At 53.5% G+C, this 26,531-nt stretch overlaps 2 protein-coding genes across 4 annotated transcripts in view; one reads left to right on the forward strand and one right to left on the reverse strand.

Moving 5' to 3' along the window:
* The first annotated feature begins 480 nt into the window (after positions 1-480).
* SPACA6 (sperm acrosome associated 6) lies at positions 481-12,798 on the forward strand. Its single transcript, XM_058530053.1, has 9 exons — positions 481-2,227; positions 3,698-3,775; positions 9,808-9,876; positions 10,564-10,587; positions 10,948-11,025; positions 11,139-11,248; positions 11,659-11,815; positions 11,997-12,207; positions 12,700-12,798. Exons 1-9 carry the CDS (start codon positions 2,014-2,016, stop codon positions 12,731-12,733), a joined length of 975 nt encoding a protein of 324 aa, XP_058386036.1. The 5' UTR covers positions 481-2,013; the 3' UTR covers positions 12,734-12,798.
* A 5,239-nt stretch (positions 12,799-18,037) lies between these two features.
* HAS1 (hyaluronan synthase 1) overlaps positions 18,038-26,531 on the reverse strand; it is a 57,502-nt gene continuing 49,008 nt past the window's right edge. For all 3 annotated transcript variants that reach the window (XM_058530061.1, XM_058530062.1, XM_058530064.1), the window contains exons 3-7: positions 26,153-26,233; positions 22,990-23,688; positions 21,532-21,757; positions 20,787-20,919; positions 18,038-19,044 (exon numbers count right to left, since the gene is read on the reverse strand). In XM_058530061.1, coding sequence (XP_058386044.1) covers positions 18,369-19,044; positions 20,787-20,919; positions 21,532-21,757; positions 22,990-23,688; positions 26,153-26,233 — 1,815 coding nt within the window. In that variant the 3' untranslated portion in view covers positions 18,038-18,368. The remainder of the gene's footprint in view (positions 19,045-20,786; positions 20,920-21,531; positions 21,758-22,989; positions 23,689-26,152; positions 26,234-26,531) is intronic.

Consider the following 26,531-nt stretch of genomic DNA (forward strand, 5'->3'; position numbering starts at 1 on the left):
GGAGGGAGAGAGTGGACAGAAATTGAGGGAGAGAGAGACTGAGAGGGAATGAGAGGGACAAAGACGGAGGGAGGGAGGGAGGAGGAGAAGGGGAGGATGAAAGACAGAAGGGAAAGAAAAAGAATGAAAAGAGAGCGAGGGAGAGACCATCTGAGAGGAAGAGAGGGAGGGAGAAAAATAAGAGGGGGGAGAGGAGAGGAGAGACATAGACTGAGGAAGACACTGTGAGAGAGAAGGGAAAGACAGACAGAGCAGAGGGGGTAATGAGGGATGCAGGAGAAGGAAACCAGGTGAGACCGAAGCTGAAACAGAGACCAAGCGGCAGCAGACATGAGAGAGAGCACCAGAAAGGTGGAGATGCGGCGTGAGACAGTGAGAGCAACACAGGCAGAGAATGGACAGAGGGACAGAGAATGCACAGTGGGCAAGATGCCCAGGTGTACAGACCCATAGCCAGGGATGGGGAGGGTGGGTGCCGGGTCCCTCTGGCCTTGGAAGCCCAGCCCCTCCCACAGTAAGTGGGAGGCTGGCTTTGGCCAAGTCCCTTCCCTTCTTGGGGCTCAGCATTCTCACCTGCAAAATGGGGGTGCTGATAGCACCTTGCACTCCTGCCTGCGAGATGGCAGAGGCCTGGGGCGGTGTCAGTGCTCAGGGATCATAGCTGTCATCATTATAAATGATGAGAGGCCAAAAGAAGGGACGAGAGAGGGGGAAAAAAATAACCCAGAGATGCTTTGAAGGTTTCATGTCCCCTGGTCCTCCTCTGCCATGATCCTGGATTCCCGAATCTGACAGGTAGGTAGGGAGCCATCTTGCCCAAGGGGCCAAACTCCAAAACAGGTGAGGTTCCCACTAACCCGGCATCCGGGAAGCAAGGCTGTGCCTTCTCCAGGGAGGCAGGCCTGGCTGGACTCCCGGGTCTGAGGGAGGTGGGGGCTGGGGCCTGGACTCCAGGGACCTTTGGGAAGGAGGGGGCTGGGGGCCTGAACTCCTGGGTCCCTGGTGAGGCAGAGGCCGAGGGATTGATTCCTGGGTTCCTTGGGGAGGAGGGGGCCGGGGGCCCGGATCCCTGGGTCCTGGCACCCACCCGTAGAACCGACCTTGCGAGGCCTTCGCCGCACACAAGCTCGTGTCTGTGGGTCCGTGTCGGGGGCTCACCATCGCGGCTGGGGCCTCCCCGGCCCTCCTGGTCCCCCGTCTGTCCGTCCATCCGTCTGTCTGTCCACCTGCCGCGCCCCCCGGGCTGAGGTAGGAGGTTGTATAGTTGAGGAGGACACCCACGGAGATCACTATACGGCCTCCTAGCTTTCCCCAGGCTGCGCCCTGCACGGGACGGCCCGGCGGGGACCCCTGGGGCCCTGACTGCTGCCCCATCCCGCCGGGCTCAGGGGGCTGCTGCAGGGACCCTGGGAGGAGGAGCTGGGCTGTCTCTCCTGTCCCTGCATTCCCTCCTCTCCCTTCCCACAGAGAGTTTCTCTCCCATCAAGAAGCCTCTGTTTTGCTTTCTCTGTGTGTCCATCTCCGCGGTGTCTCTGGAGTCTTCTGTGTGCCCCTGCATGGTGGCTTCTTGGACGCTCTCTCCATCTCTCTTTGATTGTGCTTTCTGGGTCTCTGACCCTCCTGATATCTCTCTGCATCTCAGTCTCCGTCTCTCAGGCCCTCACGGTGTCTCTGTGCCATCTCCACCGCTGACGCACCCCCTGCCCCACCCCACCACACACGACACTGCCGGTCTCTGGGTCCCTGAGACCCTTTAACCTGTGAGGACGTCCAGGGTCACAGGTGAGGTTCTTGGGAGCCTGGCGTCTGGCCCAACCACAAGCCTGGGGACTGCCAGTCTGACCCCTGACCCCTGACCCCTCACACCCTTCCTCCCTAAAAATCCTGGAGCCTGACATTTGACCAGCAACTGAAACCCGACCTCTGACCCCACACCAGGGCCCCTCCCCCACCCCATGGTGACCTCACAAAGGTCATCAGCTTCTCCCAGGGCCGGGACCTAGACACTCCGCCATGGCCCTGCTGGCCCCAGCGAGTGCTGTCCCTTCCACTGTGGTGGCCCTTGCGTTCCTCAGGGCGCCTGCCTGGGCCTGTCTCCTCTGTTTCACATCCTACAATGAGCGGCTCCGCATCTGCCAGATCTTTGCAGGCGTGGAGAGCCCGGAGCTTGAGAAGTGCGAGGAGGCGTTCACGGCCGCCTTTAAGGGCCTCCTGGACACTGAAATCAGTGAGGAAGACCCCCCACCGTCCTCTGGGGCCCTGGGGGGTATGCAGAGGGAGGGACCAGAGAGGCTGGAGAGACACACATACACAGGTAGACAGAGACGGGGGATAGACCCAGAGCAGGGGGAGGAGAGACTGGATTCGGGGGGCAGACCCAGCAAGGAGAGGATAGAGACTTGGGGGGAGGGGTGCCGCAGAGACTCAGGGGAGGATAGAGACTGGAGAGGACAGAGACTCAGAGAGGGGAGGATAGAGACTGGGGGGGACAGAGGCTCAGGGGAGGATAGAGATGAGGGGGACAGAGACTCAGAGAGGAGAGGATAGAAACGGGGGGAACAGACTCAGAAGAGGATAGAGACTGGGGGGATAGAGACTCAGAGAGGGGAGGATAGAGACTAGGGGGGACAGAGACTCGGAGTGGGGAGGATAGGGACTAGGGGGGACAGACAGGGACTCGGAGCGGGGAGGATAGAGACTAGGGGGGACAGACTCAGAGAGGGGAGGATAGAGATGGGGGCACAGAGACTCAGAGTGGGGAGGATAGAGACTAGGGGGGACAGAGACTCAGAGAGGGGCGGATAGAGATGGGGGCACAGAGACTCAGAGTGGGGAGGATAGAGACTAGGGGGGACAGAGACTCAGAGAGGGGAGGATAGAGATGGGGGGACAGAGACTCAGGGGAGGATAGAGACTTGGGGGGACAGACTCAGAGGAGGATAGAGACTGGGGGACAGACTCAGAGAGAGGAGGCTAGAGACTGGGGGACAGTCACAGAGGAGGCTAGAGACTTGGGAGACAGACTCAGGGGAGGCTAGAGACTGGGGGGACAGACTCAGAGAGAAGAGGCTAGAGACTGGGGGACAGTCACAGAGGAGGATAGAGACTGGGGGGACAGACTCAGAGAGGAGGCTAGAGACTGGGGGACAGTCACAGAGGAGGCTAGAGACTCGGGGGACAGACTCAGGGGAGGATAGAGACTAGGGGGACAGACTCAGAGGAGGATAGAGACTGGGGGGACAGACTCAGAGGAGGCTAGAGACTGGGGGGACAGTCACAGAGGGGAGGATAGAGACTGGGGGGGTACAGACCCAGAGATTGGATAGAGACTAGCGAGAGACAGAGACTTGGAGAAAGGAAGGTAGAGACTGGATGGGAGGGCAGAGACTCAGAGAGGGGAAGATAGCGACTGTGGGGGACAGAGACTCACAGAGGGGAGGATAGAGACTGGGGGGGGCAGACTCAGAGGGGAGGATAGAGACTGGGGGGCAGACTCAGAGGGGAGGATAGAGACTGGGGGGAACAGAGACTCAGAAAGGACGGTAGAGACTGGATGGGAGGGCAGAGACTCAGAGAGGGGAGGGTAGAGACTTGGGGGGCAAGACAGAGACTCAGAGAGAGACCAAGCGTGTCCACACTGGGCTGTAGTGTGGTGGGGGAACTGCTTCCCCCAGCCCCTCCCCCACCCCACCCCCAGACTACGATGAGAGAAACCACCTGCATGACGCCTTCACCCAGATGACCCACTCCCTCCAGGAGACGGCCACCGCGCAGGGTGAGTGGGGCAAGGACGGGGCCGTGGGAGACATGGGCTTGGAGCCCCCAGGAGGGGGATGTGTGTGCAGGGAGGGCCCCCAGAGCACGGCAGTGATCTGGGAGGAGGTGGCGCCAGGGAAGCTGAGTGAGCCTGGTTAGTTGTCCGGGAGAAGGGATGGGCGATGCTGGCGGGAGGGGAAGGGACAGGGCAGAAGTGACCCGGAGTCTGAAGCCCGTGGGGACCAGATGGTCTTGAGATCTGACCTGGCTGTGTGGCTCGCCCTCTTCCTCGCTATGCAGTTCTGGATGCATCACTGCCTCCCTCTGGGCATCAACTTACCCGCCTGTGAGGTGGGACGCTGTCCTTGCTCCCAGGATGGCCAGGAGCTCAGTGAGAGGAGGAGCCCCCTGAGGAGACAGACCTGAGGGAGGGGCTCTTCCTCCAGGAGGTAACACATCTGTTCCTCATAGTTAACAAAGGGATACCACATTTTTGACCTGTGAGGCTATTAGGGGGCAGGAAAACAGGTAGAAACAGGGAGAGGATCGTTATGTGATGGCCGTGAAGAGAGACACGCACACGTGACAGCCTTGGGGTGGGCAAGACATGAGAGCAGCTCGGGAGACACGTGTGGCTGTGCACAGGGACCTCGGGGCTGAGGGCACATTGGTGGCTGAGGGGCAGAGTTAGCAGTAATCACACCAGGTCACCATGGTCGCAGGACACGTGATCCCCCTGAATGTGCCGGAGACTGGAACGTTGCGGGTGTGGGGGAGGCCCCAGTGCTCTTGTGCAGCATAAAGCGGCTGCCTCGGAGGTCTGGGCTTATTTTTATGTTAAAGTTAGTCCTTTTGCTTCCTGCTTTTGCCCACCAAGCTTTTTGGCAAAAACCGGCAAAGATGTGGAGGTTCCTGTCCATCCAGGAGGTGTCTGGGGGGCCCAGCATATGGGAGAGTTCAGCTATAGATCCCCCATCCCCAAAGCAGGACCTGAGGAATGCAAAGCTGGCAGGGGGCTCGGGACCCGAGGAGAGATGCCCTTTCTCCCCACGTGCCGTCTTGTCACAGAAGGTTTTGAAATGAGCAGGAATCAGTCCAGCTCTGGGTGTAGAAGACCCTCTAGAGCTGTGTGTGGGACGGTTCGGAGCCAGGAGAGAGTGGAGGCTGGGAGGCCTGGGTAGAGGCTGGGAGGCCTGGGTGGAGGCTGGGGTGAAGGAGGCCAGAGCTGGGGTGGGGGCTGTGAAGGTGGAGAAGAGGGGACAGGCCGAGAAAGTTGAGGGCAGGAGGGACAGGGCTTGGGTCTGATGGGCTGTTCAGGGGAGGGGATGGAGGACAGCGTCAGGGTCTGGCTCCATGCCTGGGTGGGCAGTGGTCATCCCCGTGGGAGGGGGCCCAGGAGAAAGAGCAGGAGTGGGGGCAGATGGTGAACTGGACTAGGACTTGGTGACTATGAGGGGCCCAGGGGATATTCACGAGGCAGCTAGATACACAGGCCCAGGGTTCTGCTGAACGGTCAGGGAGACTTGAGATTCTGTCCTGGAGGAGCAGGGCTGTGAGCAGGTGAAGGGCAGGGAGGCTCAGCTCTGGGTGTAGAAAGACCCTCTGGGGCCGTGTGGAGGACGGACTGGAGGCCGGGAGAAGCTGGTGCAATATGTTCCACAGATAGTTATTGAATGTGCCAGGAACAACACCGGGGACACAGCTGTGACCAAAACTGCACACCACCTGCTCTCGGGTTGCTTATATTGCAGAGGGGCTGGGGGGACAGATAATAAACACAGTCGGTGAAATACTATAGTATGTCCGTTGTTGATCTGTTCTACAGAGGAAAACAGAGAAGGGAAGAGGATGAGGTGGCCAGTGGGCTGATCATTTTAAATAGGTGGGTCAGGGGAGGCTCAAAGGAGAGGGTCCAATTGAGCAAAGACCTGAGGGAGGTGACTGAGAGCCATGCAGATAACCTGAGGAAAGAGCGGTCCAGGCAGAGGGAAGAGCCAGTGCAAAGGCCCTGGGGCCAGTGGGGCTGGAGTGGAGTCATTGAGGGAGAAAGCGAGAGGAGGTGAAATCAGAGGCAGCAAGGGGCACATCCTGTAGGGCCCTCTCGGCCAGTGTTCTCAAGCCCAGTGTACGTCAGAATCCCCTGGGAGCTTAAGATGCAGACCCCTGGGCCCCACCCTCCGTTTCTGACAGTATGTCTGAGGTGGGGCCCGGAAATGGACATTTCTAGCAAGTGTCCAGGTGCTGCTGCTGCTGCTCCAGGAACACACTTGGAGAACCACTCTTGGAGGCCCTTGGACTGATTTCGGCTTTTGCTTTTGAGGTAGGGGAGCCATTGGAGGATTTTAAGGAGGGAAGGAGAGAGATAGGATCTCACTAAGTCCATGGGGGATGAGGGCAGAAGCAGGGAGACCAGTGAGGAGATGGTCAGTAGTACTTGGGCCAGTCTCGGTGATCCAGGTGGGCCAAGATGAGGGCTGAGCTGAGGGGGATGGGGCATGAGGCTGGAGCAGAGGGAAGATCAAGGATTTGACTATGTGCCAAACCTCCCTTATATGGGAGAGGCTGTATCTGCCAGACAGACAGTTTTTATGTTAATTATCCTCCTGAAGATATCCTCGTACCAGGCCTTTGAGGTGGGGTTTTATGGCCCCATTTTCCAGATGGCAAAGTTGGGGCTCAGCTGGACAGGGAAGATGGACCCAGGAGATCTGAACCGGATGTCAGTAGGGTGAGGGGGATGGGAAGAAGCCAGGATGACCCCTGGGTCTTTCCCAGATGGAGGACCTGAGAGATGAATGTGCTGACTTAGAGTGGTTCTTGGTGGTGGCAGGTGAGACTATATAAACCACGCAGTGGGAAGTATGGTGTGGAGAGGAGGGGATATACCACAGGCAGTGGTTACATGTGGAGGCTCTGGAGCCCAACCGCCTGGCTTCCAATCTAGCTACATGACCTTGGGCCACCTTCCTAACCTCTCTGTGCCTCAGTTTCCCCATCTCAAACTTGGGGAAGGTAGTATGAGTAGCTGACCCTTCCATAACACTCACTGTGTGCCAGGCACCATTCCAAGCGCTTACAGACATTATCTCATGCAATCATAAAGGGTGCCTGGCACATAATTTGGGATGAGGATGCTTTTACGTTGAATGCCGTTAAATCCTGCCCCCAACCCTGTGAGGTAGACACTGCTATCATCCCCATTTTATGAAGGAGGAAACTGAGGATCAGGAAGGTTAATTCACTTGACCAAGGTCACACAGGGAGGAGGACTTGCAATGGATAGCTCAGATGTGAGACTGGTGTGCTCATAGATGGAGGAGCCAGGTCTCAAACTCAGATGATCCGAAACAGTTGAAGCTCCTAAAGATGTGCACCTCTTTTTGGGAGACTTTAAAACATCCCCCTGTGCCGCCTTCTGGTTCACTTGATATAACCCCTCCCCTTGGCCTCTTGAGACATTTCACTCCATCCCTCCTTGCCTGGTTTACTAGATAGAGAACACACCCCGCCCCATGGCTCACTTGGTATATCCCACACTCACCCTCCCCGAGAGGTACTGGGTTTGGCCCATAGATATTCCTTGGATGATGACTCCGACATCCTGGCCTCTCATTTGAACAGTCTGACCACATCCTCCTGACGATCCTGCCGTCTCCAGACTACACGCCTGCTCTGTGGGCAAGGAAAGACTTCTAAGTCCTTGATCCCTCGTTTTGAACCCACTTCCTGACTTCAGTGACCCTCTCTCCAGCTTATACCCAATGATCATCACTTCAGCTATGCTTATGCCAGTATCCTCAATTCTCTCCCTTTATGTATGGTTTTAAATCACAGAGGAACCTGCAATGGCATAAGCAAGCTAAAAGTTGATTTCTCCCATCTAAAATAAGTCTTGAGGTAGGCACTTAAGGCTAGTGTGGCAACTTTATATTTTTGGAGACCCAAGCTCCTTCCAGCTTTCGGCTCTACGACCCTAGGGTATAGCCCTTGTCCTCATGGTCCTATATGACTGCTAGAGCTCCAGCCATCAAATCCAAGTTTCAGACCACAGGATGGAAAAGGGGAAGGGATCAATAAGATGGTACCACTTCTCTTAAAGCTACTTCCTTGGGGCCAGCCCCATGACGTAGTGGTTAAAGTTCAGCACACTCTGCTTCGGTGGCCTGGGCTTGCGGGTTCAGATCCCAGGCGTGGACCTACGCCACTCGTCAGCCATGCTGTGGTGGTGTCCCACATACAAAGTAGAGGAAGATCAGCACAGATGTTAGCTCAGGGCTAATCTTCCTCAAGCCAAAAAAGAGTAAGATTGGCAAAAGATGTTAGCTCAGGGCTAGTCTTCCTCAGCAAAAAATAAAAAATAAAGCTACTTCCTGTGATTTCCACATGACACTTGCACTTACATCTCAATGGCCAGAACCTGGTCGTATGACCACACTAGGTGGTCACATGACCACAACTGACTGCAAGGATGACTGGGAAATGTAGTCTTTTATTGGGGGGTACTTTCCCGGCTGAAACGGAGTGTTCCGTTACCAAAGAGAAAATAGAAATTTGGAGGCACTGGCAATCCCCATGGATTAGTTTGCTAGGGCCACTGTAACAAAGTACGACAGACTGGGAGGCTTAAACAGAAATACACCTTTTCACAATTCAGGAGGCTATAAGTTCAAGATGGAGGTGTCAGTGTTGGCAGGGGTGGTTTCTTCTGAGGCCTCTCTCTCTGGCTTGTAGATGACCATCTTCTCTCTCCCTGAGACCTCACATGGTCTTCCCTCTGTGTGTGCCTGTGTCCGGATCTCCTCCTCTTATCAGGAAATTAGTCATCTTGGATTAGGGCCCATGCTAATGACCTCATTTTAGCTTAATGACCGCTTTAAGACTCTGTCTCCAGTACAGTCACATTCTGAGGAAGTAGGGGTTAGGACTTCAACATACGAATTTGGGAGAGGGACAGTTCCTTCCACATTTCTGATTTCTGGTTTCCAAAACCACCACTACATCAGTCCAGTCATCTACTTTGGAAAAAACCACAAAACCTTACAGTTTGGAGGCCGTGACAATGGTCAAAACTCAAACTCAAAACTCAGAGGAGCAGAGATGAACAGAGTCTGGGGGCTATGGAGAAGGAACGGCTGCCACTGAGCTCCGGTGAATTGCTGCCTCTGGAAAGACAGTCTCTGTGTCACAGTTCTTCCAAATCTTTTGAAAGAGATGCCAAACATTGTATGTGACTTTCCCAGATTTTATATGATGGCAACTGGTTCCTTTTTTTGTAAATAATTTCCAGGCCAAATATAACACTTCCAAGAGATGGACTGGGGCCAGAGGCCACCAGTCGTGGTCTCACTGAAATTTATTCTATACATACTTACTGAGCACTTTCTAAGACTCGGCCCTCTCCTGGGTTCCGAGGACACAGCACTAAAGAAGGATATGTTCACTTCCTTAAGAGACAGACTTAAATGATCACCATTATATAAATATATATAATTGCAAACTGGTGAGAGCTCTGAATGGAATATTCAACTATGAGAGATAAATACAGAACTGGATTCCGTTAGATTGTGGTCAGGGAAAACCTCTAAGGAGGTGACTCAAGGGTTGACATGAAGGATGAGTAGGAGTAGGGGGAAAGATGTGCTAGAAACAGAAGCCAGCATGTGCAAAGGTCCTGAGGTGCTGTTAGAGGAAATGAAAGGTGAGCAATAGGGATGGAATAGAGAAGGAGAGGAAAGTAGGTCAGACTATGAAGGGCCCAGTAGGCCTTGGTGACAAATGTGATCTTGATTCTCTGCTTTGCCCTCAACAAGATAAACACAGATGGTGCAGAGGAGGGGTTCCATCAGAGAGATGGTCGGGAGGCAGAAGGAAGGAGACTGGGAACTTGTCAGCCTTCTGGGTAGACAAGGTGGGAGGAGGTGGTGTATACCGGAGTCAGAGGGGTGGAGAAGGGCTGGGCAAGGGGCACAGACACCGTGACAGCAAGTCCTATCTAGCTTGGCCAGCCATAGGGGAAGGGCCTTTACTACAAAGGCCCCCTCCACCTTCCAGGGTCCTTTGAGGTTGCCTTCCCTGATGCCGCGGAGAAAATACAGAAGGTCATTCTACAGCTTAAAGAAGGTAAAATAGACTCCATTTACTTCCCCCAGGCACACACACAATTAGAGACCCCCATCTGCTCCCTCCAGTCCAATCTCCTGGCCTGATCTCTGAGCCGCTGCCCTTGTGGACCACTCTGGACACAGCCTGTTCCTCAGCAGGGACCACTCTGGGTCTGGCCCGCCCCCTCCCCCGAAGGTGTCCATTCCAGCTAGGACCCCTTCCTGGGATGGTCCTGTCCAGATGAGTCCCGGCCTCTTCCTGGATCCCTGGGTCTGGCCCTGCACACCCTGAAGGATTTTCTATACAACTGGGCCTCTTTAGTGGGCTACTTCTAGCCTGGCCACACCTCTTTTCTAACTGGACCCCCTAATTCGACCCTGTCCTCTCCGAGCATCGCCCAGGATCTAGCCCCGCCCCCTCGGTGGAATACACCAGGGCTGGCCCAGCCTCCTTAGCGCATGCAGCAGGCCTGCCACCCTTAAATGGCTAGCAGCAGGCCTGTGCCTGACCCCTTAGTGGAATGCTGCAGGCCTGGCCTGGTCCTCAGGTGGTGTACAGCAGCCCTGGCCCCGCCCCTGGGGGAGGTGGCAGCCCTGGCCCCGCCCCTCGGAGGAATGCATCCGGCCTAGTAACATACTCTCTAGGTGAGCTTCAGGTGGGCACCTCCTGCGACTTCCAGGGTAGTAACGCTTCCTCTCTCCGCAGTCCAGGCCTGCATCCCTCCCTGCGGTAAGCACTTAATTGAAAGCTCAGAATTGCGGGGGAAGGGAGGTTGTCGGGGCTGAAACCTAGGACTTCGAGTGGGAGACCACGGGTGGGCCTCAGATCCGAAGGAGGCCAGTAAGAGCTCTGGAGAAAAGTCAGTCCACTAGGTATTTGTTCACAAACCTCATAAAAGGCGGGTCCGAAAGCCAAAGCAAACCACTAGGAATCCTAGTGGTGAGAGTCGGCCACTGAGCGCAGGGAAGGCGGGGTCCAGAGTCTGTCCAGCCGATGGAACCCAGGGAGGCTTAACACACGCTAAGTTGGCCAAGGGGACCCGGGCTGGGGAAGGCAGAGGGAGCCAGACCCGCCGTTCCCTCCCCACAGGACTCCAGGAGGTCGCCCGGCGCTTCCGCTGCCGCGGGTGCTACTCCGCCGTCTGCGACCTCCCGCTGGACTGCCCAGGTGAGGGGCGGGGCCTGGAAGGGCCAGGAACCCGACGAACCGGAGCAGCGAGAGCAGAGCGGGGAAGGGGGTGGCCCGGGGCGCGGCCGGGGTGGTGACGCGGCCGTCTTCAGTTCAGGACGTGACGGTGACCCGGGGTCAGCAGGCCATGTTCTCTTGCACCGTGAACTTCCAGCTGCCGAAGGAGGAGATCACCTATTCCTGGAAGTTCGCAGGAGGAGGTGTGAGTCGGGGCGGGGCCAGCGCGGAGGGTTTAGGAGGCGGGTGACGCTTCACTAGAGGATGGGAAGTGAGGACCCAGGGGGTGGGATTTGGGGGAGCTCGGTCTAGATTCAGACTTCGTGCCAGGGGAGGGCCCAGCCATTCGGAGGAGGGGTCAAGGCTCAAAAAGCAAGGGCTCAGGGGGTGGCTGTGTGTAAGGATTTAGTGCGGGAGAGCAAGTTCTAGGCCCACGGGGCGGAGTCAGGACGTAGGAGGCGGGCTATGCAAGAAGGGTCGGCGAATAAGGACTGAGGGGTGGAGCCAGGGTCCAAGAGGGCGTGGTCTATCGCGGAGGCGGGGCTTTACGTTGCGGTTTGGCGAGCCGGGGAGGGGCGCCGCTCCTCTCGCTGCTTCAGCCCCAGCGTCCGGCAGGTCCGGACTCAGGACCTGACCTACTTCCGAGACATACCGCGGGCCCGAGGATACCTGGCGCGGATCCGGCCGGTGCAGCCCACGCACCGCGGGACTTTCTCTTGCGTGATCACGCACGACCAGCGCCTCCTGGCGCGGCTCTACTTCTTCCTCAATGGTGCGGGCGGGGCTGCGCGAGGGGCGGGGCTGCGCGAGGGGCGGGGCTGCGCGAGGGGCGGGGCTGCGCGAGGGGCGGGGCTGCGCGAGGGGCGGGGCTGCGCGAGGGGCGGGGCTGCGCGAGGGGCGGGGGCTGCGCGAGGGGCGGGGCTCCCGGCCGGCTGACGTGCGCACTCCTATAGTGACGGGCCCGCCCCCGCGCCGGGAGACCGAGCTCCAGGTCAACTTTCGGGAGGTTCTACGCTGGGCTCCGCGGGAAGCAGAGATGATCGAACCCTGGACGCCGAGCCTGGGCGAGCTGCTGGCCAGGCCCGGGACTCTAACGCCGAGCAACCAGTGCCTGCTAGCGGCCGTCGCGGCCTTAGCATCGGCGACTGTGACTGTGTTGGCGTGGTGAGTCAGCGGGACTCCAAAGTCCCAGCATCGGGCTCTCTCTCCTCTCAGACCCAGGAGTCCAGGCCCCTAGCCCCTCCTCCCTCAGACCCGGGAGTCCAGGCTCCCGGCCCCCTCCTTCCCCAGACCCGGGAGTCCAGGCCCTTAGCCCCTCCTCCTCCAGACCCGGAGTCCAGGCCCCCGGCTCTTCCTTCCCCAGACCCAGGAGTCCAGGCCCCGAGCCCCTCCTCCCTCAGACCCGGGAGTCCAGGCTCCCGGCCCCCTCCTTCCCCAGACCCGGGAGTCCAGGCCCTTAGCCCCTCCTCCTCTAGACCCGTAGTCCAGGCCCCCGGCTCTTCCTTCCCCAGACCCAGGAGTCCAGGCCCCGAGCCCCTCCTCCCTCAGATCCAAGAGTCTAAGCCCTGTCCACCTTTGGGATCCAGGCTTCCAGAAGCCAGATTTCTGGTCCTCGGTCTCTCCCCCACACACACAAACGTCTCCTTGTCTCCCCAGGATGTTCTTTCGATGGTACTTCAGTGGCAACTAACAAAGGTATCTTTTTCTTTCTTGGCTTATTTGCATCCATAAAATAAAGAATATATTTCAGCTCTATGGATTTTCTCATCTTTGAAAGTGGCCTCTACTAACTGAGGGGGAGGGACAGCCTACCCCAAATATGTCCAGGTGTATTGGCCACCACAATGATAGTAATATGCACAGCTTTCAGGGTACAAAGCCCTGTGCTGAGAGTTTTCGTTACAAGCTCGGACCCCTCGCCATATTTCTGACAACCTCCTTGACATTTCCACTTGCAGAAGACACCCGCAGATAGAGTCCTAGATGTTGACTTGAATGTCTGTTCCTCCCTGGGCTTTCCTGCTATCATATAGGGCACCACCATCCATCCAGCTGCTCAACCAGAAACCTAAGAGTCATGTTTAATTCCTTCTCCACTTCTATTTCCAAGTCTCAGCCTTTAATTCCCAAACATCTCTCAAAGCTGCCCTCTCTCTGTGGTCCCCACTGCCACCCACCATCTCTTGCCTGGATCACTGCAGCAGCGTACCCCCTGGCCCCCCTGCCTCTGGTCAGCCTTGCCCAGCTGCAGTCATTCTCCACGTGGCAGCCAGCATCATATTTTAAACTACGTCAGATCAGGTCATTCTGCTCAAAACCATTCAGTGGCTCCCTCTCGCCATTGGAACAAAATCCAGTTCCTCGTCAAGGCCTGTGAGGACCCCGGGTTCTGGCCACTAGTCTTCTCCCTTGATTCTTCTACCCCACGGTTTGTCTGGCCTGTGCTCCTTCCTTGTATTCATCATGATTCTTCTCACCTTCTTATTACATGCTGTTTCCTGTCTAAAGTAATGTTTTCTTCTTTTTTTGTCTAGTGAGCTCAGTGATGATTTCCCCTGAAGAGCCTTTACATATATTAACCCATTTAATCCCTCCAACAACTATGTGCTGTCGGCACTGAATTTATTTACTGATGCCACCTCCCTCTTGTCCCCCTCTTTACTCTCTAGCCCCACTAGTCTTTTTTTTTGTCCCTTGAACATGCAAAGCTGGTCCCATCTCCAGGCCTTTGCATGTGCTGTTCTTCGTACTTGAAACGACTCTACTGTGAACCTCGCGAAGCCACCTGCCTCTCACCACACAGGTCTCAGCTCAAACGTGACCTTTGACTGCTCCCTTCCCCCCATGACCGACAACCTGTTTTAGTTTGTGCCTAGCACTCATCCAGACCTAATGTAAACTTATTTTTCCATTTGGTTTTGTTTCTTCCCCACCTAAAAGGTAAGCTCCTTCTGGGCATGTACTCATTCTCCTTCACTGATGTCTTCCCCTCACTGATTCATTCATTCAGCGGAGATTTAGTGAGCGCTTACTATGTTTCAGACATTTTCAAGGCACTGTAGAGACAGCAACGAACAAGTCAGAACAGACAAAAATCTGCACCCACATGGAGTTTAGATTCTAGTGGATGGTCAGACAATAAACAAGAAATTTAAGGAAAATAAAATATGCATCAAGTCATATGTGTAATGGGGAAAATAAAGCAGGAAACAGAGATAGGGAATGCTGAGGGGAGAGAGATAGCAAGGATCTTTGAAGAAGGCCTCACATTTGAATAAAGAAGGCGATGAGGCAACAGGTGAATGGGTAAGGAAGATGTGGTGTATATATATACACAATGGAATACTACTCAGCCATAAAAACCCACAAAATCGTGTCATTTGTGACAACGTGGATGGACCTTGAGGGTATTATGTTAAGCGAAATAAGCCAGACAGAGAAAGAAATACTGTATGATTTCATTCATAATGTGGAAGATAAACAAACACATGGATGAGGAGAACAGATTAGTGGTTACCAGGGGGGAAGGGAGTGGGAGGAGGGCGAAAGGGGTACAGGGGCACATAAATGTGGTGACGGATAAAAACTAGACTTGGGGGTGAGCACGATGCAGTCTATATGGTAACTGAAATAAGGTACACCCCAAATTACACAATGTTATAAACCAATATGACCTCAATAAAATAATTTATAAAAAACAAAAAAGAAGAGGATGAGGGCATGAGCCATGTGGACATTTATGTGAAGAGTGTTCCAGGCAGAAGAAATAGCAGGAGTGTGCTAGATGCCGGGGGAGTAACCAGGAGACCAGTGCCGCTGGGTCTGGCGTTAGGAAATGAGTGTGCAGTGAGGTCAGAGAGAACGCAGACCAGATCATATAGGATCTTGGCCACTGTCAGGTCTGGATTCTCCTCTGTATGAGGTCATGGGCAGTTCTGAGCCAAGGAAGGTCATGACTTGATTCTATTTACGTGGCTACTGCATGGCTAACAGGCTGTAAGAGGCAAGGCTGGAAGCAGGGGTCACTGTTAGGTGCTGCATTAATCCAGGCATGAGATAGCAGCTTCAATCCAGGAGAGACGCAGCTCGGGGACAAAGTGGTGACAAGATGAGGAGCAGTGGTTCTAGATCTCTCCTTAAGGTAGAACCAATGGGATTTGCTGATGGATCAGAATGTTGGGGATGAGAGAAAAAAGAGAAGGGTCAAGGATCAAGTCAGGCCAGCAGCAATGTCCCGTAGAACCCTCTGCTGTGATGGAAATGTTCTAGATCTGCACTGTCCAGAATGGCAGCCACCAGCCATATGGGGCCATGAGGCACGTGAAATGTGGCCAGTGCAACTGAGGAACTGAATTTATAATCTGTTACAGCTTTAATCATTTAAATCTAAATTGTTCCTCTATGACAGCAGAAATCTGGGTATCCTTAACTGTGGATTCTTAACTGTGGATCACACTCTGTTTGCTTGACTAGGTGCTCCTGGAAGGCAGGCGCTGCCTCTTAATCATTTCTGTGTTTGCAAACATGGCAAGCGCATGGAATTCAATAGGTCCTTGGTAAACGTTTTTATGACTGACTGATTGAATCAATGAATAAATGAATGAAAAAACATTTTAAATATTCCCATGTGGTGCTGGCTCCTGTTGTGGACAGTGCAGCTCTAGCATTTTTGGCCTGAGCAGCTAGAAGGATGGAGTTCTGTGTACTGAGCTAAGGGAGACTTTGGAGGAGCAGGTTTCATGAGAGTTGAGGAGGAAAGGGAGGACAGATTAGGAGTTGGGTCTCGTTATTAGGTATCCAAGTGGAAATGTCTTGGAGGCAGTTGGGTGTACAAGTCTGGTGTTTAGGGGCAAGCTCTGATCTGAAGATAAGTTTCAGAGTCCCACCTTCAGGCATGGAGCATGAATGAGGCACTCAGAGCCATAACACTGGATGCACAGAGGAAATGAGTGTAGATGGATAAGAGAGGTGGATAAGAAGAGGTTCCTCCAAAGTTAAGCATCAGCAACATTAAGAGGGACCGAGAAGGAAAACCAAGGGGGAGAGGAAGGCAGCTGTGGCATTCTGAAAGCCAAGTGCAGGAAACATTTCGAGGAGAAAAGAGTGATCAACTGGTTCAGATGCTGCCAAATCGTCAAACAGGAGGCCTGAGAATTGGCCATTGGATTTAGCAACATGGATATCATTGGTGAACTTGACAAGAGCAATTTCCATGGAACGGTGATGGTGACCCCCTGATGGGCATGGGTTTATGAGTCAATGGAAGTCAACATCATTAGTCATTAGGGAAATGCCAATCAAACCGCAATGAGATACATGGCAATCAAACCACAATGAGATACCACTTCACAGGCACTGGGATGGCTGTAATCAAAAAGTCAGGTAATGACAAATGTTGGTGAGGATGTAGAGAAATTCAAACCCTCATACTTTGCTGGTGGGAATGTAAAATGGTGCAGCCCCTGTGGAAAACCACCTGGCAGTTCCTCAAATTAAACATAGAATTACTGTATGACCCGGCAATTCCACAACCGGAGAATTCAACCCAAGAGAATTAAAAACCTACATCTACGCAAAAACTTATATGTGAATGTTCATAGCATTATTCACAATAGTCAAAAAGTGGAAACATCCTAAATGTCCATCTGTTGATAAATGGATAAACTAAATGTGCTGTATCCCTACAATGGAATATCATTTGGCAAGAAAAGGAATAGATCAGTGATACACACAACAACATGGATGAACCTTGAAAACATGCTAGACAAAAGAAGTCAGTCACAAAAGAGCACATATCGCATGATTCTATTTATATGAAATGTCCAGAATAGGCAAATCCATAGAGATGGAAAGTAGATCGTGGTTGCCTAGTGTGGGAGATTGGGGGGGGGGGTGGAGGTGTGAGGAATGAGAGCGACTGCCAATGGCTGTGGGGTTCCTTTGGGGAGATTATGATGATGGCTAAACAAATGTTTAAACTTACTAAAGACCGATGAATTATACACTTTAAATAGGTGAACTTTGTGGGAGAGCATTGGGGACAAATAGAGACAGCCCTCGAGTTCTGCTCTTGGAGAAATGGGACAGTAGCTTGAGGGGAAACGGAGGTCAAGACAGGGAGTCTTAAAAATCAGAGAGTATGGGGCTGGCCCAGGGGCGTAGTGGTTAAGTCGGCATGCTCCACTTATGTGGCCCGGGGTTCGCAGGCGCGGACCTACACACCGCTCATCAAGCCATGTGTCTTGGCGTCCTATATACAAAAATAGAAGAAGATGGGGACAAGTGTTAGCTCAGGGACAATCTTCCTCACACACACACACACACACACACACACACACACAAAAATCAGAGAGTAACAGCACCTTAGAGTACTGATGGGAGAGACCCTGGAGGGAGGGAAAATTGATGATGGAGGAGCAGGTGGGAAGAACCGAGGGAGGGAGATCTTTGAGTACATGATGTCTAGTGCCCAAGTGGAAGGGGTTGGCATTAGCTCAGAGCACAGACTGTTGACTCTCAGTAACGGGGGAAGGTGGCCTGTGTGAGGCTGGACACAGATGAGTGGGAAGATGTGGAGGTGGGGACTCTGAAAGTTTTCTTCTTGTCACCTCTGTTTTCTCAGTGAGATACAAAGCAAGCTAAACTGAGATGCTGGGGGTTTGAGGAGAGAAGGTTTGAGTTACCTTTCTTAGAGAGGAGCAAAGTGGATGGACCGGGAAAACTCTGTCCACAGTGCCTAACAGTGTTAGCACACAGTCGATGCTCCATAAGAATCTGTGAATGAGGCGTTGAGAAATTTCACCTTTACAACCTTGACCAATGGGATTAATATCCCTGTCTTCCCAGAGAGGGCTCTGAGGAAAGAGAGTATCCTGTCTAGATTCAAACAGCTGGCACCAAGACTGAGCCATGAGGCCTCAATTCTCAACCACGCAGACCCCTTGGTTCTCAAAAAACGGAGGAGGCTCAGAAGAAAATAAATAAAATTCTTTATTATATCCTAATCACACAGTACAAATACAGATTAAATAAGAACAGGGAGAAATAGGGGGCCCCAGTACAGCATGTAGGGACTCCTTTCCCCCCTTCCCCTAAAAATCTACACCCTGATCAATAAATACCCCTCCCCAGAGACCCAGAAGTCCCTGCCCCAAAAGAGTCCAGGCTGCAGAATCTTGGGTCGACCCCATCCCTTCACAGAGGAGGGAAACAGGCCCTCCTGTTTCCACAGGGAGAATCCCCCAGCAAGTTCACGGCCCTGGGGCCCCGTCAGGTCTCCTCGTGCCTTCCCTGAACAGCCTTGGGCTGCGCCCCGCGCACCTGATTCATACCTGGACGCGGTATCCCCCCGCCCGCCGCCGGCAGAGCCTCCGCACGCCCACCCAGTAGAACGTGAGCATGACCGCCCAGTACCCCAGATAGGCGCCCGCCCCGGCGGCCAGATGAAAGGCCTCGGCGGCCCGCGAAGGGCCGCTCCAGTCGGCCGTGGCCTCGTGCGCCACGCTGCGGACCAAGCCGCCGAGCAGCAGCAGAGCCCAGAGCGCCAGGGGCAGCAGAGGGACGTAGTTAGCGGCCAGCTTCCTCCGGCCCGAGGTGCCCCAGCCGCTCTGGTTCATGGTGGCCAGCGCCAGGAACTTGGCGGGCAGGAGGCCGCACATGTAGAGCGGCGCGTAGAGCGAGAGCAGCACCATGCGCGCGCAGCCGCGCAGCCAGGCCGCGAAGGCCGCCTTGGCCAGCGCCACGCCCTGCACGCACAGCAGCACCCAGAGCAGCGCCCACGGGCGGCCGGCGTAGAAGAGCCGCAGCACGGTGGCCGCCACGAAGAAGGGGAAGAGGCCCGAGACCACCGCCTCGTAGGTCATCCACGCGTGGTGCCGGTGCCACCACAGCGCGTTGTATAGCCACTCGCGGAAGTACGACTTGGACCAGCGCGTCTGCTGGCTCAGCCAGCGCAGGAAGGACGAGGGCGTCTCCGAGTAGCAGCGGGAGCGGGCGGTGTACCTGGACCCGGGGAGAAGGAGGGATCAGCACGGCTCCCCCTGCTGGTCGGACAGGAGTCGGGAGCCACTGCCGGATGGCCACTGAGGCCAGTTTTCTCAACCTCTCTGGGCCTCAGTGTTCTTGTATGTAAAATGCGGTCCATAATGGTTCCTACCGAATAGGGCTATTGTGCGGACGGAATGAGGATTAAATGCCAAGTACTTAGGACCAGCATATTGTACTTGCTCAATAAACGTTAGCTACCACTGCTGTTTTTACTATGACTAATATCACTATTGCATTACTAATATCATTGCGGTTATGACGGATGCTGTTACTAATGCTATCACTAACCTATTACGAATACGATTGTGCTCACCATTACTGGCTGGCCCCGTGGTAAGGAACAAGCCAGGCGTGGTTCCTACCTAGGGTAGCCCATGTGTTAGAGCTTCTCAAGGGAACCATCAAGTCCCCTCCTGTGGCCATGGCGACACCACTAGTCAAACCCAACCCCATCCAGCTAAGCCCATACCAGCCTAGAATCTCTTTTATGGAAGGTCATCAGGTGGCCAACAGCAGTCAGTTTGTTAGGAGGGGTCATCTATTCTACCTCCACAGGCAGTGTACGTGACAGTGTCTTAGTCTCCTTCCTCTGTGTCACTTGGCATCCTCAATGGCCTCCCTGCTTACCCCCATCCCCCTGCACTCTGCAGTCAAAACAGCTGCCAGAGGGATCCTGTTACAACATGTCAGCCCTCTGCTCAGAACCCTCCCAGGACTCCCTCATCTTAGTTGAAAGTTCTTGCCGTAGCCCAGAGGCCGTTCACGAGTGGCCCCCTGGTAACTCTCTGTCTTCCTCCCCTGACACTCTCCTTTGCTATTGCTCCACATGCACTATGTCAGCCTCCCTACCTCTCTTTCCTCGGGCACCATATTTAACATTTCATTCCCTACCCCGAAACTTCCTACCCCTGTTCCTGGCTCTATTTATCTCCAGAGCAGGCGTCATTATGTAACATACTATACATCTACTTATTTATCTCATTTATTGTCTGTCTCTCTCAACGTAAGCATGAATTTGTGTCTCTTTTGTTCACTGCTGTATCCCCAGAGCTTAACACATTGGAGGCACTTAAAGAATATTTGTTGAGTGAATGAATGCCTGGGGTCCCCTGGCGTACCCCACGTTCTCTCTGGCCTTTTCACTGGGTCTAGCTTTGTACAAACTACTTTCCCCTGAACTTCACCTGGTCTAGCCCATCCTCCTCAAGTCTCACTGAATTACATCTCTTCTTCCCGAGACACCTACTAGAGTTTGGGTGCTCCCCTCCTCTCCCACTTGATTCGTCTCCCTCACTCTCTGACTAGTTAGGTCCCACTCTATCTATTTATCTCTTTCTCTTCCCACCTCACTTGGAGTAATGGCTGCTCTCCATGGTAGGGCCATCTTGGCCCATCTCCATTCTATCTTCCAGGTGGAATTCCCCACCCTCCCCTTGCCCCACTTGGTGAAGTCCACTGGGTCACATGGTTCAATGCAAATGCCCCCTCTGTCCCTATGGTATCTTCCACTCTCCCCTAATGTCTCCCTTGGGAGGGCCCATTGTCCTGCAAGTTACTTTGAGTTTGGAGAATTCCCAACACACACACACAGACACACACACACACACACACACACACACACACACACACACACACACGCTCTCCGGGATACTCATTGACCTCCAGCACACACCCGACCACCCGGCCCCTCAGCTTACTTGGTGGCATAGCCCATGCTGAGCATGCGGTTGGTGAGATGCCGGTCATCCCCGAAGGTACAGTGGGTGCCCAGGAACTTCTGGTTGTACCAGGCCTCCAGGAACTGCTGCAGGAGGTTGTTCCTGTATAGGCCTAGGTGGGGGTGGGGAGTACAGGAGCATCAGCCTGTGCTGTCGCCAACACCATCCCCTATCTCTGATTCCAACCCCAGTTCATCTCCAACTCCAACCTCATCCTTAACCATCTCAATACCACCCTCAGCTCTACCTCCAACAGCAACTGCAGCCCCAATCTTGTTCTCAACGCAAAACCATCCTCAATCCCATACCCATCCCAACTTGCCCCAATCCTGTCCCTGACCCACAATCACTCTGACAGCAAACCCACCCCAACCACATGCCCAATCCCACATCCATTCTCAGCCCCATCCCCCATTCCTCCTCATCCGAAAACCTATCTCTAATGCAGAACCTGGCCCCAACTCTGTCCTTGACTCTGACCCCATCCTATCCCTCTCCCAACCCTCCCCCAGCCCCAACCCCAATCCCCATCCACACCCTTTCTCCAACCCATTCCCAACACGAAACACCATCCCCAACTCCAGCTTCCAATCTTATTCCTGTCCCTAATTCCTGCCCCAGGCCCATCTTTGTCCCCAACCTCAATCACATCCTCCACCCATTGCAGCTCCCCTTCTCCCTCTCCACCCCATCCATGGCCCTCCCAAGCCCCACCCCTGCTCACCTAGGGGACCACTGATGCAGGACACGCAGTGGAAGTAGCTCTGACAAGCCCGCTCCACATTGAAGGCCACCCAGTACCGCAGGCTGCTTAGGAAGCTGACCCACGAGTCCAGAGGGTTAAGGATCCTCACGTCCCCCCCAACAGCCCCCACTCGGGGGTCCTCATCCAGCACCCGCACCAGCTCCAGCAGTGCCATGGGGTCTAGCCTCGTGTCCGAGTCACAGACCTGTGGGGTGAAAGGGGCCAGGATCAGGCCAGATTCCTGCATGGGAATGGTGCTTGAAGGGAGGGATCAAGGGGTGGCAAGCAGCTGGGGCGCTCTGCAGCCTATCTGAACATAACTTCAAATTTTTTAGTTATTTTCAATGTTTAATTACATTTTAAGGTGATTGTCCTCCCCCCCCACCCCAAGACCCATGCTTTTGTATAATACCCTCATCTGGTGTGTGGGCAAGACCTGTAACTTGTTCTAACCAGTAGAATATGACCAAAATGATGGGCTATAACTCCCATGATTATATTACCTTTAAATGGAAATGGTGAAGGGGTTTTGCAATATAATTAAGTTCACTAATCTGTTGGCTTTAAATTAATCAAAGGGAGATGATTGTGGATGGGCCTGGACTAATCAGGTGAGACCCTTAAAAGAAGGTCTAGAAGTCAGAGACTTTCTCCTGCTAGTCTGGACGAGGCAAGCTACTGTGAGCTCTACGACTGCAAGAAAATGAATTTTGCCAACAAACTCACGAGCTTGGAAGAGGCCCCTGAGCCTCAGATAAGACCCAGCCCCAGCTGACACCATGACTGCAGCCTGATGATACCCTGAACAGAGGATCCAGCTAAGCTTTGCCCAGACTCCTGATTCATGGAAACTATAAGATAATAAACGTGTTTTGTTTCAAGCTGCCAAATTTGTGGTAATTTGTTATGCAGCAATAGAAAACTAATGCAATGCATTAATGAATGAATCTCTACATTGAATGGATGAATAAAGGAATGAATAATCTCTATATCAGATGGATAGATGACTGAATGAGTGAAGGAAAGACTACTCTGAAAGAAGAAAGGGAAGGTGGGAAGGAGAAATTCTAGATTGAATGGATGAATCAATCAATGAAAGAATGAATGACCTTTATATTGGATGGATGGATGAGTGAAAGACTGAAGGAAAGTTTGCATCAAATGGATGAACGCATGAAGAAAGGAAGGAACGACGAATCTCTACATTGAATGGATACAGGAAGGAATAAAATGAATGATGTCCATATTGGAGGGATGGATAGATGGATGCAAGAATGAGTGAATGAAGGAAAGAATCTCTACACTGAATGGATGAATGAATAAAAAGAGGAAGGAAGAGGTTTGTTCCAATCTCTACATCCAACCAAGGACCCGAGGGAAGTGGGATTGTCGGGGGAGGGGGTCGAGTCACGGGGCGTGGGGAGGCCTTCCGCTCACCTGCACGTAGTCCACCGAGTCGCCGAGCGCCTTGAAGGCGGTGTACATGACCTCGCGCTTGCCGCCCCAGCGCTGCGCCACGCACACGCACCTGCGCGTCCTCACCAGCGCCTCCACCGCCAGCCGCCCGGGGTCCTCGGCCTCCACCTCCCGGTAGGCGCCCGCCGCACCCGCCGCCGCGGGTTCCCAGGGCTGGTGGTAGTTGCCGTCCCACACGTAGGTGGCAGGGTCCTCGTCGGCGAAGACCTCGCGGAACATGTCGACCATGTAGAGGTCCTCGGCGCGGTTGCCGTCCACCACCATGAGGACGCGCAGTCGCGCGCGCGGGTAGAGCAGGGCGCGGGCGGACACCAAGCACTGGCGCAGGTAGGCCGGGTCCTCCTGGTACGCCGAGATGGTCAGCGCCACGCTGCGCGCCGTGTCCGCGTCCAGGGGCCCCCGCGCCGCCGCCCGCCGCGCCGCCGCCGCCACCCGCCGGTGCTCCAGGTACGCGAAGAGGCTCTGCGCCACCAGGTGCGCCGACAGGAAGGCCCCGTAGAGGCCGAAGGCCAGGAGGCCGTAGCGATCGGAGGCTAGCGGCACGCCCGCGGCGTAGGCCCAGGTCATGAGGCCCAGGATGAGCAGCGCGAAGGCGATGGTCAGTACCCGCCGGGCCAGGCCGGAGCAGTGGCGGGCTGTGGGGGTGGGCTTGGGGCCGTCCTGCTGGGAGCGGAGAGAGGGGAGGGTAAGGGAAAAGAGTCCTGAAATCCTCCTCCGGGAAGAGAAGACCTCCTGGGTATTTTTCCCAAGGCGATGATAACATCCCCTTTTTGTAAAGAAAATTCCCTAGGTACTGCAAAGTTATTTTCATCAATGAAAAATTGTGGCAAACAGTTATCAGGGCTTAATGCCTGATTATATTGATTCTAATGCATTTTGTCACATTTTTAACAGCTCTTAAATCTATGAAGATTACACTCAATGGAGTGTCACGGTTTAACAGGGTCCCTCCCTTTCCTAGTGGCACATAAAATAATGATTCATCTCACAATCAAAAGTTTCTTAGTGTTGAGACGATGATAGTAATAATAATATACCTGTAAAAGAATAATGCAGTATGATATGTACCAGGTGCTGCTCTAAGCCTTTTATAGGAACTAACTTATTTTAATCCTCACAACAGCCCTATCAGGTCTGTACTGTTATCATCCCCATTCTACAGATGATGCAGCTGAGTCACACAGAGGCAGCAACCTGGCTAAGGTCACACCTGGAAAGTGGAGGAGCTGGGATCTGAACACCCTCTCCTGTTACAGATGAGGAAACTGAGGCACAGGGAAGTGAATTCTTTTGCCCTAACCGACAGCCTGGCTCCATCATCCTTCTCTTTGCTAAGCTGCCTCCTAGGTCACGGGTTCCCACCTCAAGGGCTTGTTACGAGTTAAGTGAGTCATTAAGAGAAAGATCTGTGTTGTCCACTACAGGAGTCACCGACCCCAGGTGGCTACTGAGCACCTGAAATGCAGTCAGTATGACCGAGGAGCTGAATTTTTAATTTAATTTAATTTAATTTAAATGTAAACACTGTTACTGTTATGGGAAAGCTTTTAAGTATGTTTGGAATATGTGAAGCTTCTTTTCAACTGTAAATTTTACGAGATCTAAATACAGATTAAGTATTTCCAAGGACACTGTAGCGTCTGCGTGAGATGTGCTTACACATCTGGAATTAGAAGCCTGAGTACGAAAAAAGAAATTAAAATATCTCCATAATATTTTTGTATTGATTGCAGACTGAAATGACAATATTTTTGATATAGAGCAGGGGTCGGTACACTCTGGCCCCAAGGGCCCAGTGCCTGCCACCTTTTTTACTACGGCCATCAAGCTAAGATTAGTTTTTACGTTTTTAAATAGTTGAAAAAAGTCAAAAGAAGAATAATATTTTGCGGCACATGAAAATTATATGAAATTCAAATTTCAGTGTCCATAAATCAAGTTTTTTTGGCACACCGCCATGCCCATCTGTTTACATATTGTCTATGGCTGATTTCACACTACGCCACAGTTGAGTGTTGCAACAGAGACCGTATGGCCTGCAAACCTCAAATGTTGACAATCTGGCCTTGTACAGAAAAAGTTTGCCAACCCCTGATACACTGGGTTAAATAAAACATATTATTAAAATTAATTTCACCTATTTCTTTTTACTTTTTTTAATGTGGCTACTGGAAAATTTTAAATGATGTATGTGGCTCACGTTATGTTTCTCTAGGACAGAGCTGAGATGGAGCCTTTACCTGGCACTGGTAATCTCTCAATATTAACAGTTATTATTATTTCTTCTAGAATTTTCCTTCTCTGTCCCTTTGCCCCAAACCTGGCCCTGCCTGAGTTTCTGGGGGTGGCCCAATTCATGCTGGGAGAACCGAGATAGGTGGGCATCCAGAGGGTTGTAATCTCAGCCACATGCACAAACACACGTGTATTGGCTGTGGAAACACCCCACACACGTATACTCACACATGACAAGGAACACACAGAATGTGCCCACACAGGAAAACACTCATGTTCTAGAAGACGACCCCAGACACCTGCTCTCAGGCAGAACTTAGGGATCCTGTGACCCCCAGACAGCCACACAGGTGAACTTGGGGACACATGCCTTTCAGCAGGAAGGAGCAACAACAGGATGAGATGCCCACACGGCAACAAACACATAGACACCCAGCCGTGGGTCTGGAGCAACGGGACAGAGTTTCAGAAGAAATAGTAACAGTTGAAATTGAACCGTATGAAATTGCCATTTTTATAGGTCAAAAGCAATCAGATGTCGGCAATTTCATTTGTTCAAGTTAATATTTACTGAACACCTAAAAGTAGAAATCCAGACCCACGTGTCAGGCAAATACAGCAGCTCTCCCGCTCTCTCCCTGCTCCCTCTCCCTGGCACACAGACATACACGGATTTATAGCAAGATAAAGATGGACATGTCACATCTCACATCCCTATAGGTGGGATGGCCGTCCGCACACTCAGCCTCACGTGGTTGCTGCCCCACACAGAAGGTGGTTGTCACCCACATGAGCACACGCATGAAATCTCTCGCACATGGTTCCCCCTCCACAGGGTCACACATGTCGTGGTGGTCCCCCACAGGGCCACAGTCACACGCTCACACACCTGTGTCATGGCTGTGGGTCCGCCGGCTCTCTCCCTCTGGCTCGCTGTCTGAGTCTCTCTGTGGCCACAGAGCTGGGGGTCCTTTGAAGACCAGCGCGGGCGGGGGTGGGAGGAGGGGCTGACGTCAGGGCTGAGCTGGGCCAGGGGCTGTGAGGTCACGGCCAGCCGGGCAGCTCCACCCGCTTCCCGCCATCACCCCCAGCCCCCGCACCCAGCCAGCCTCCCTTCCCAGTCCCCCATCGCCGCCCTTCCCTCTCCTGTTAGGTCCCCCCATCACGCACACGCACCTCTTTCCCCGTCTCTCTCCCCCATTTCTTCCGCTCTCTCTTCTCTATGCCTCTCTCCCATTTTGTTCATCTCTCTTGTCGCCTATTTCTGT

Source organism: Diceros bicornis, chromosome 34 (assembly GCF_020826845.1).
Source record: "Diceros bicornis minor isolate mBicDic1 chromosome 34, mDicBic1.mat.cur, whole genome shotgun sequence".
Taxonomy (NCBI): domain Eukaryota; kingdom Metazoa; phylum Chordata; class Mammalia; order Perissodactyla; family Rhinocerotidae; genus Diceros; species Diceros bicornis.

Coding starts and splice junctions, on each gene's coding strand:
- SPACA6 (XM_058530053.1), top strand. CDS start 2,014: ATGGCCCTGCTGGCCCCAGCGAGTGCTGTCCCTTCCACTGTGGTGGCC. Junction 2,228..3,697: donor CCTCCTGGACACTGAAATCA/GTGAGGAAGACC, acceptor CCCCACCCCCAG/ACTACGATGAGAGAAACCAC. Junction 10,588..10,947: donor GGCCTGCATCCCTCCCTGCG/GTAAGCACTTAA, acceptor CCCTCCCCACAG/GACTCCAGGAGGTCGCCCGG.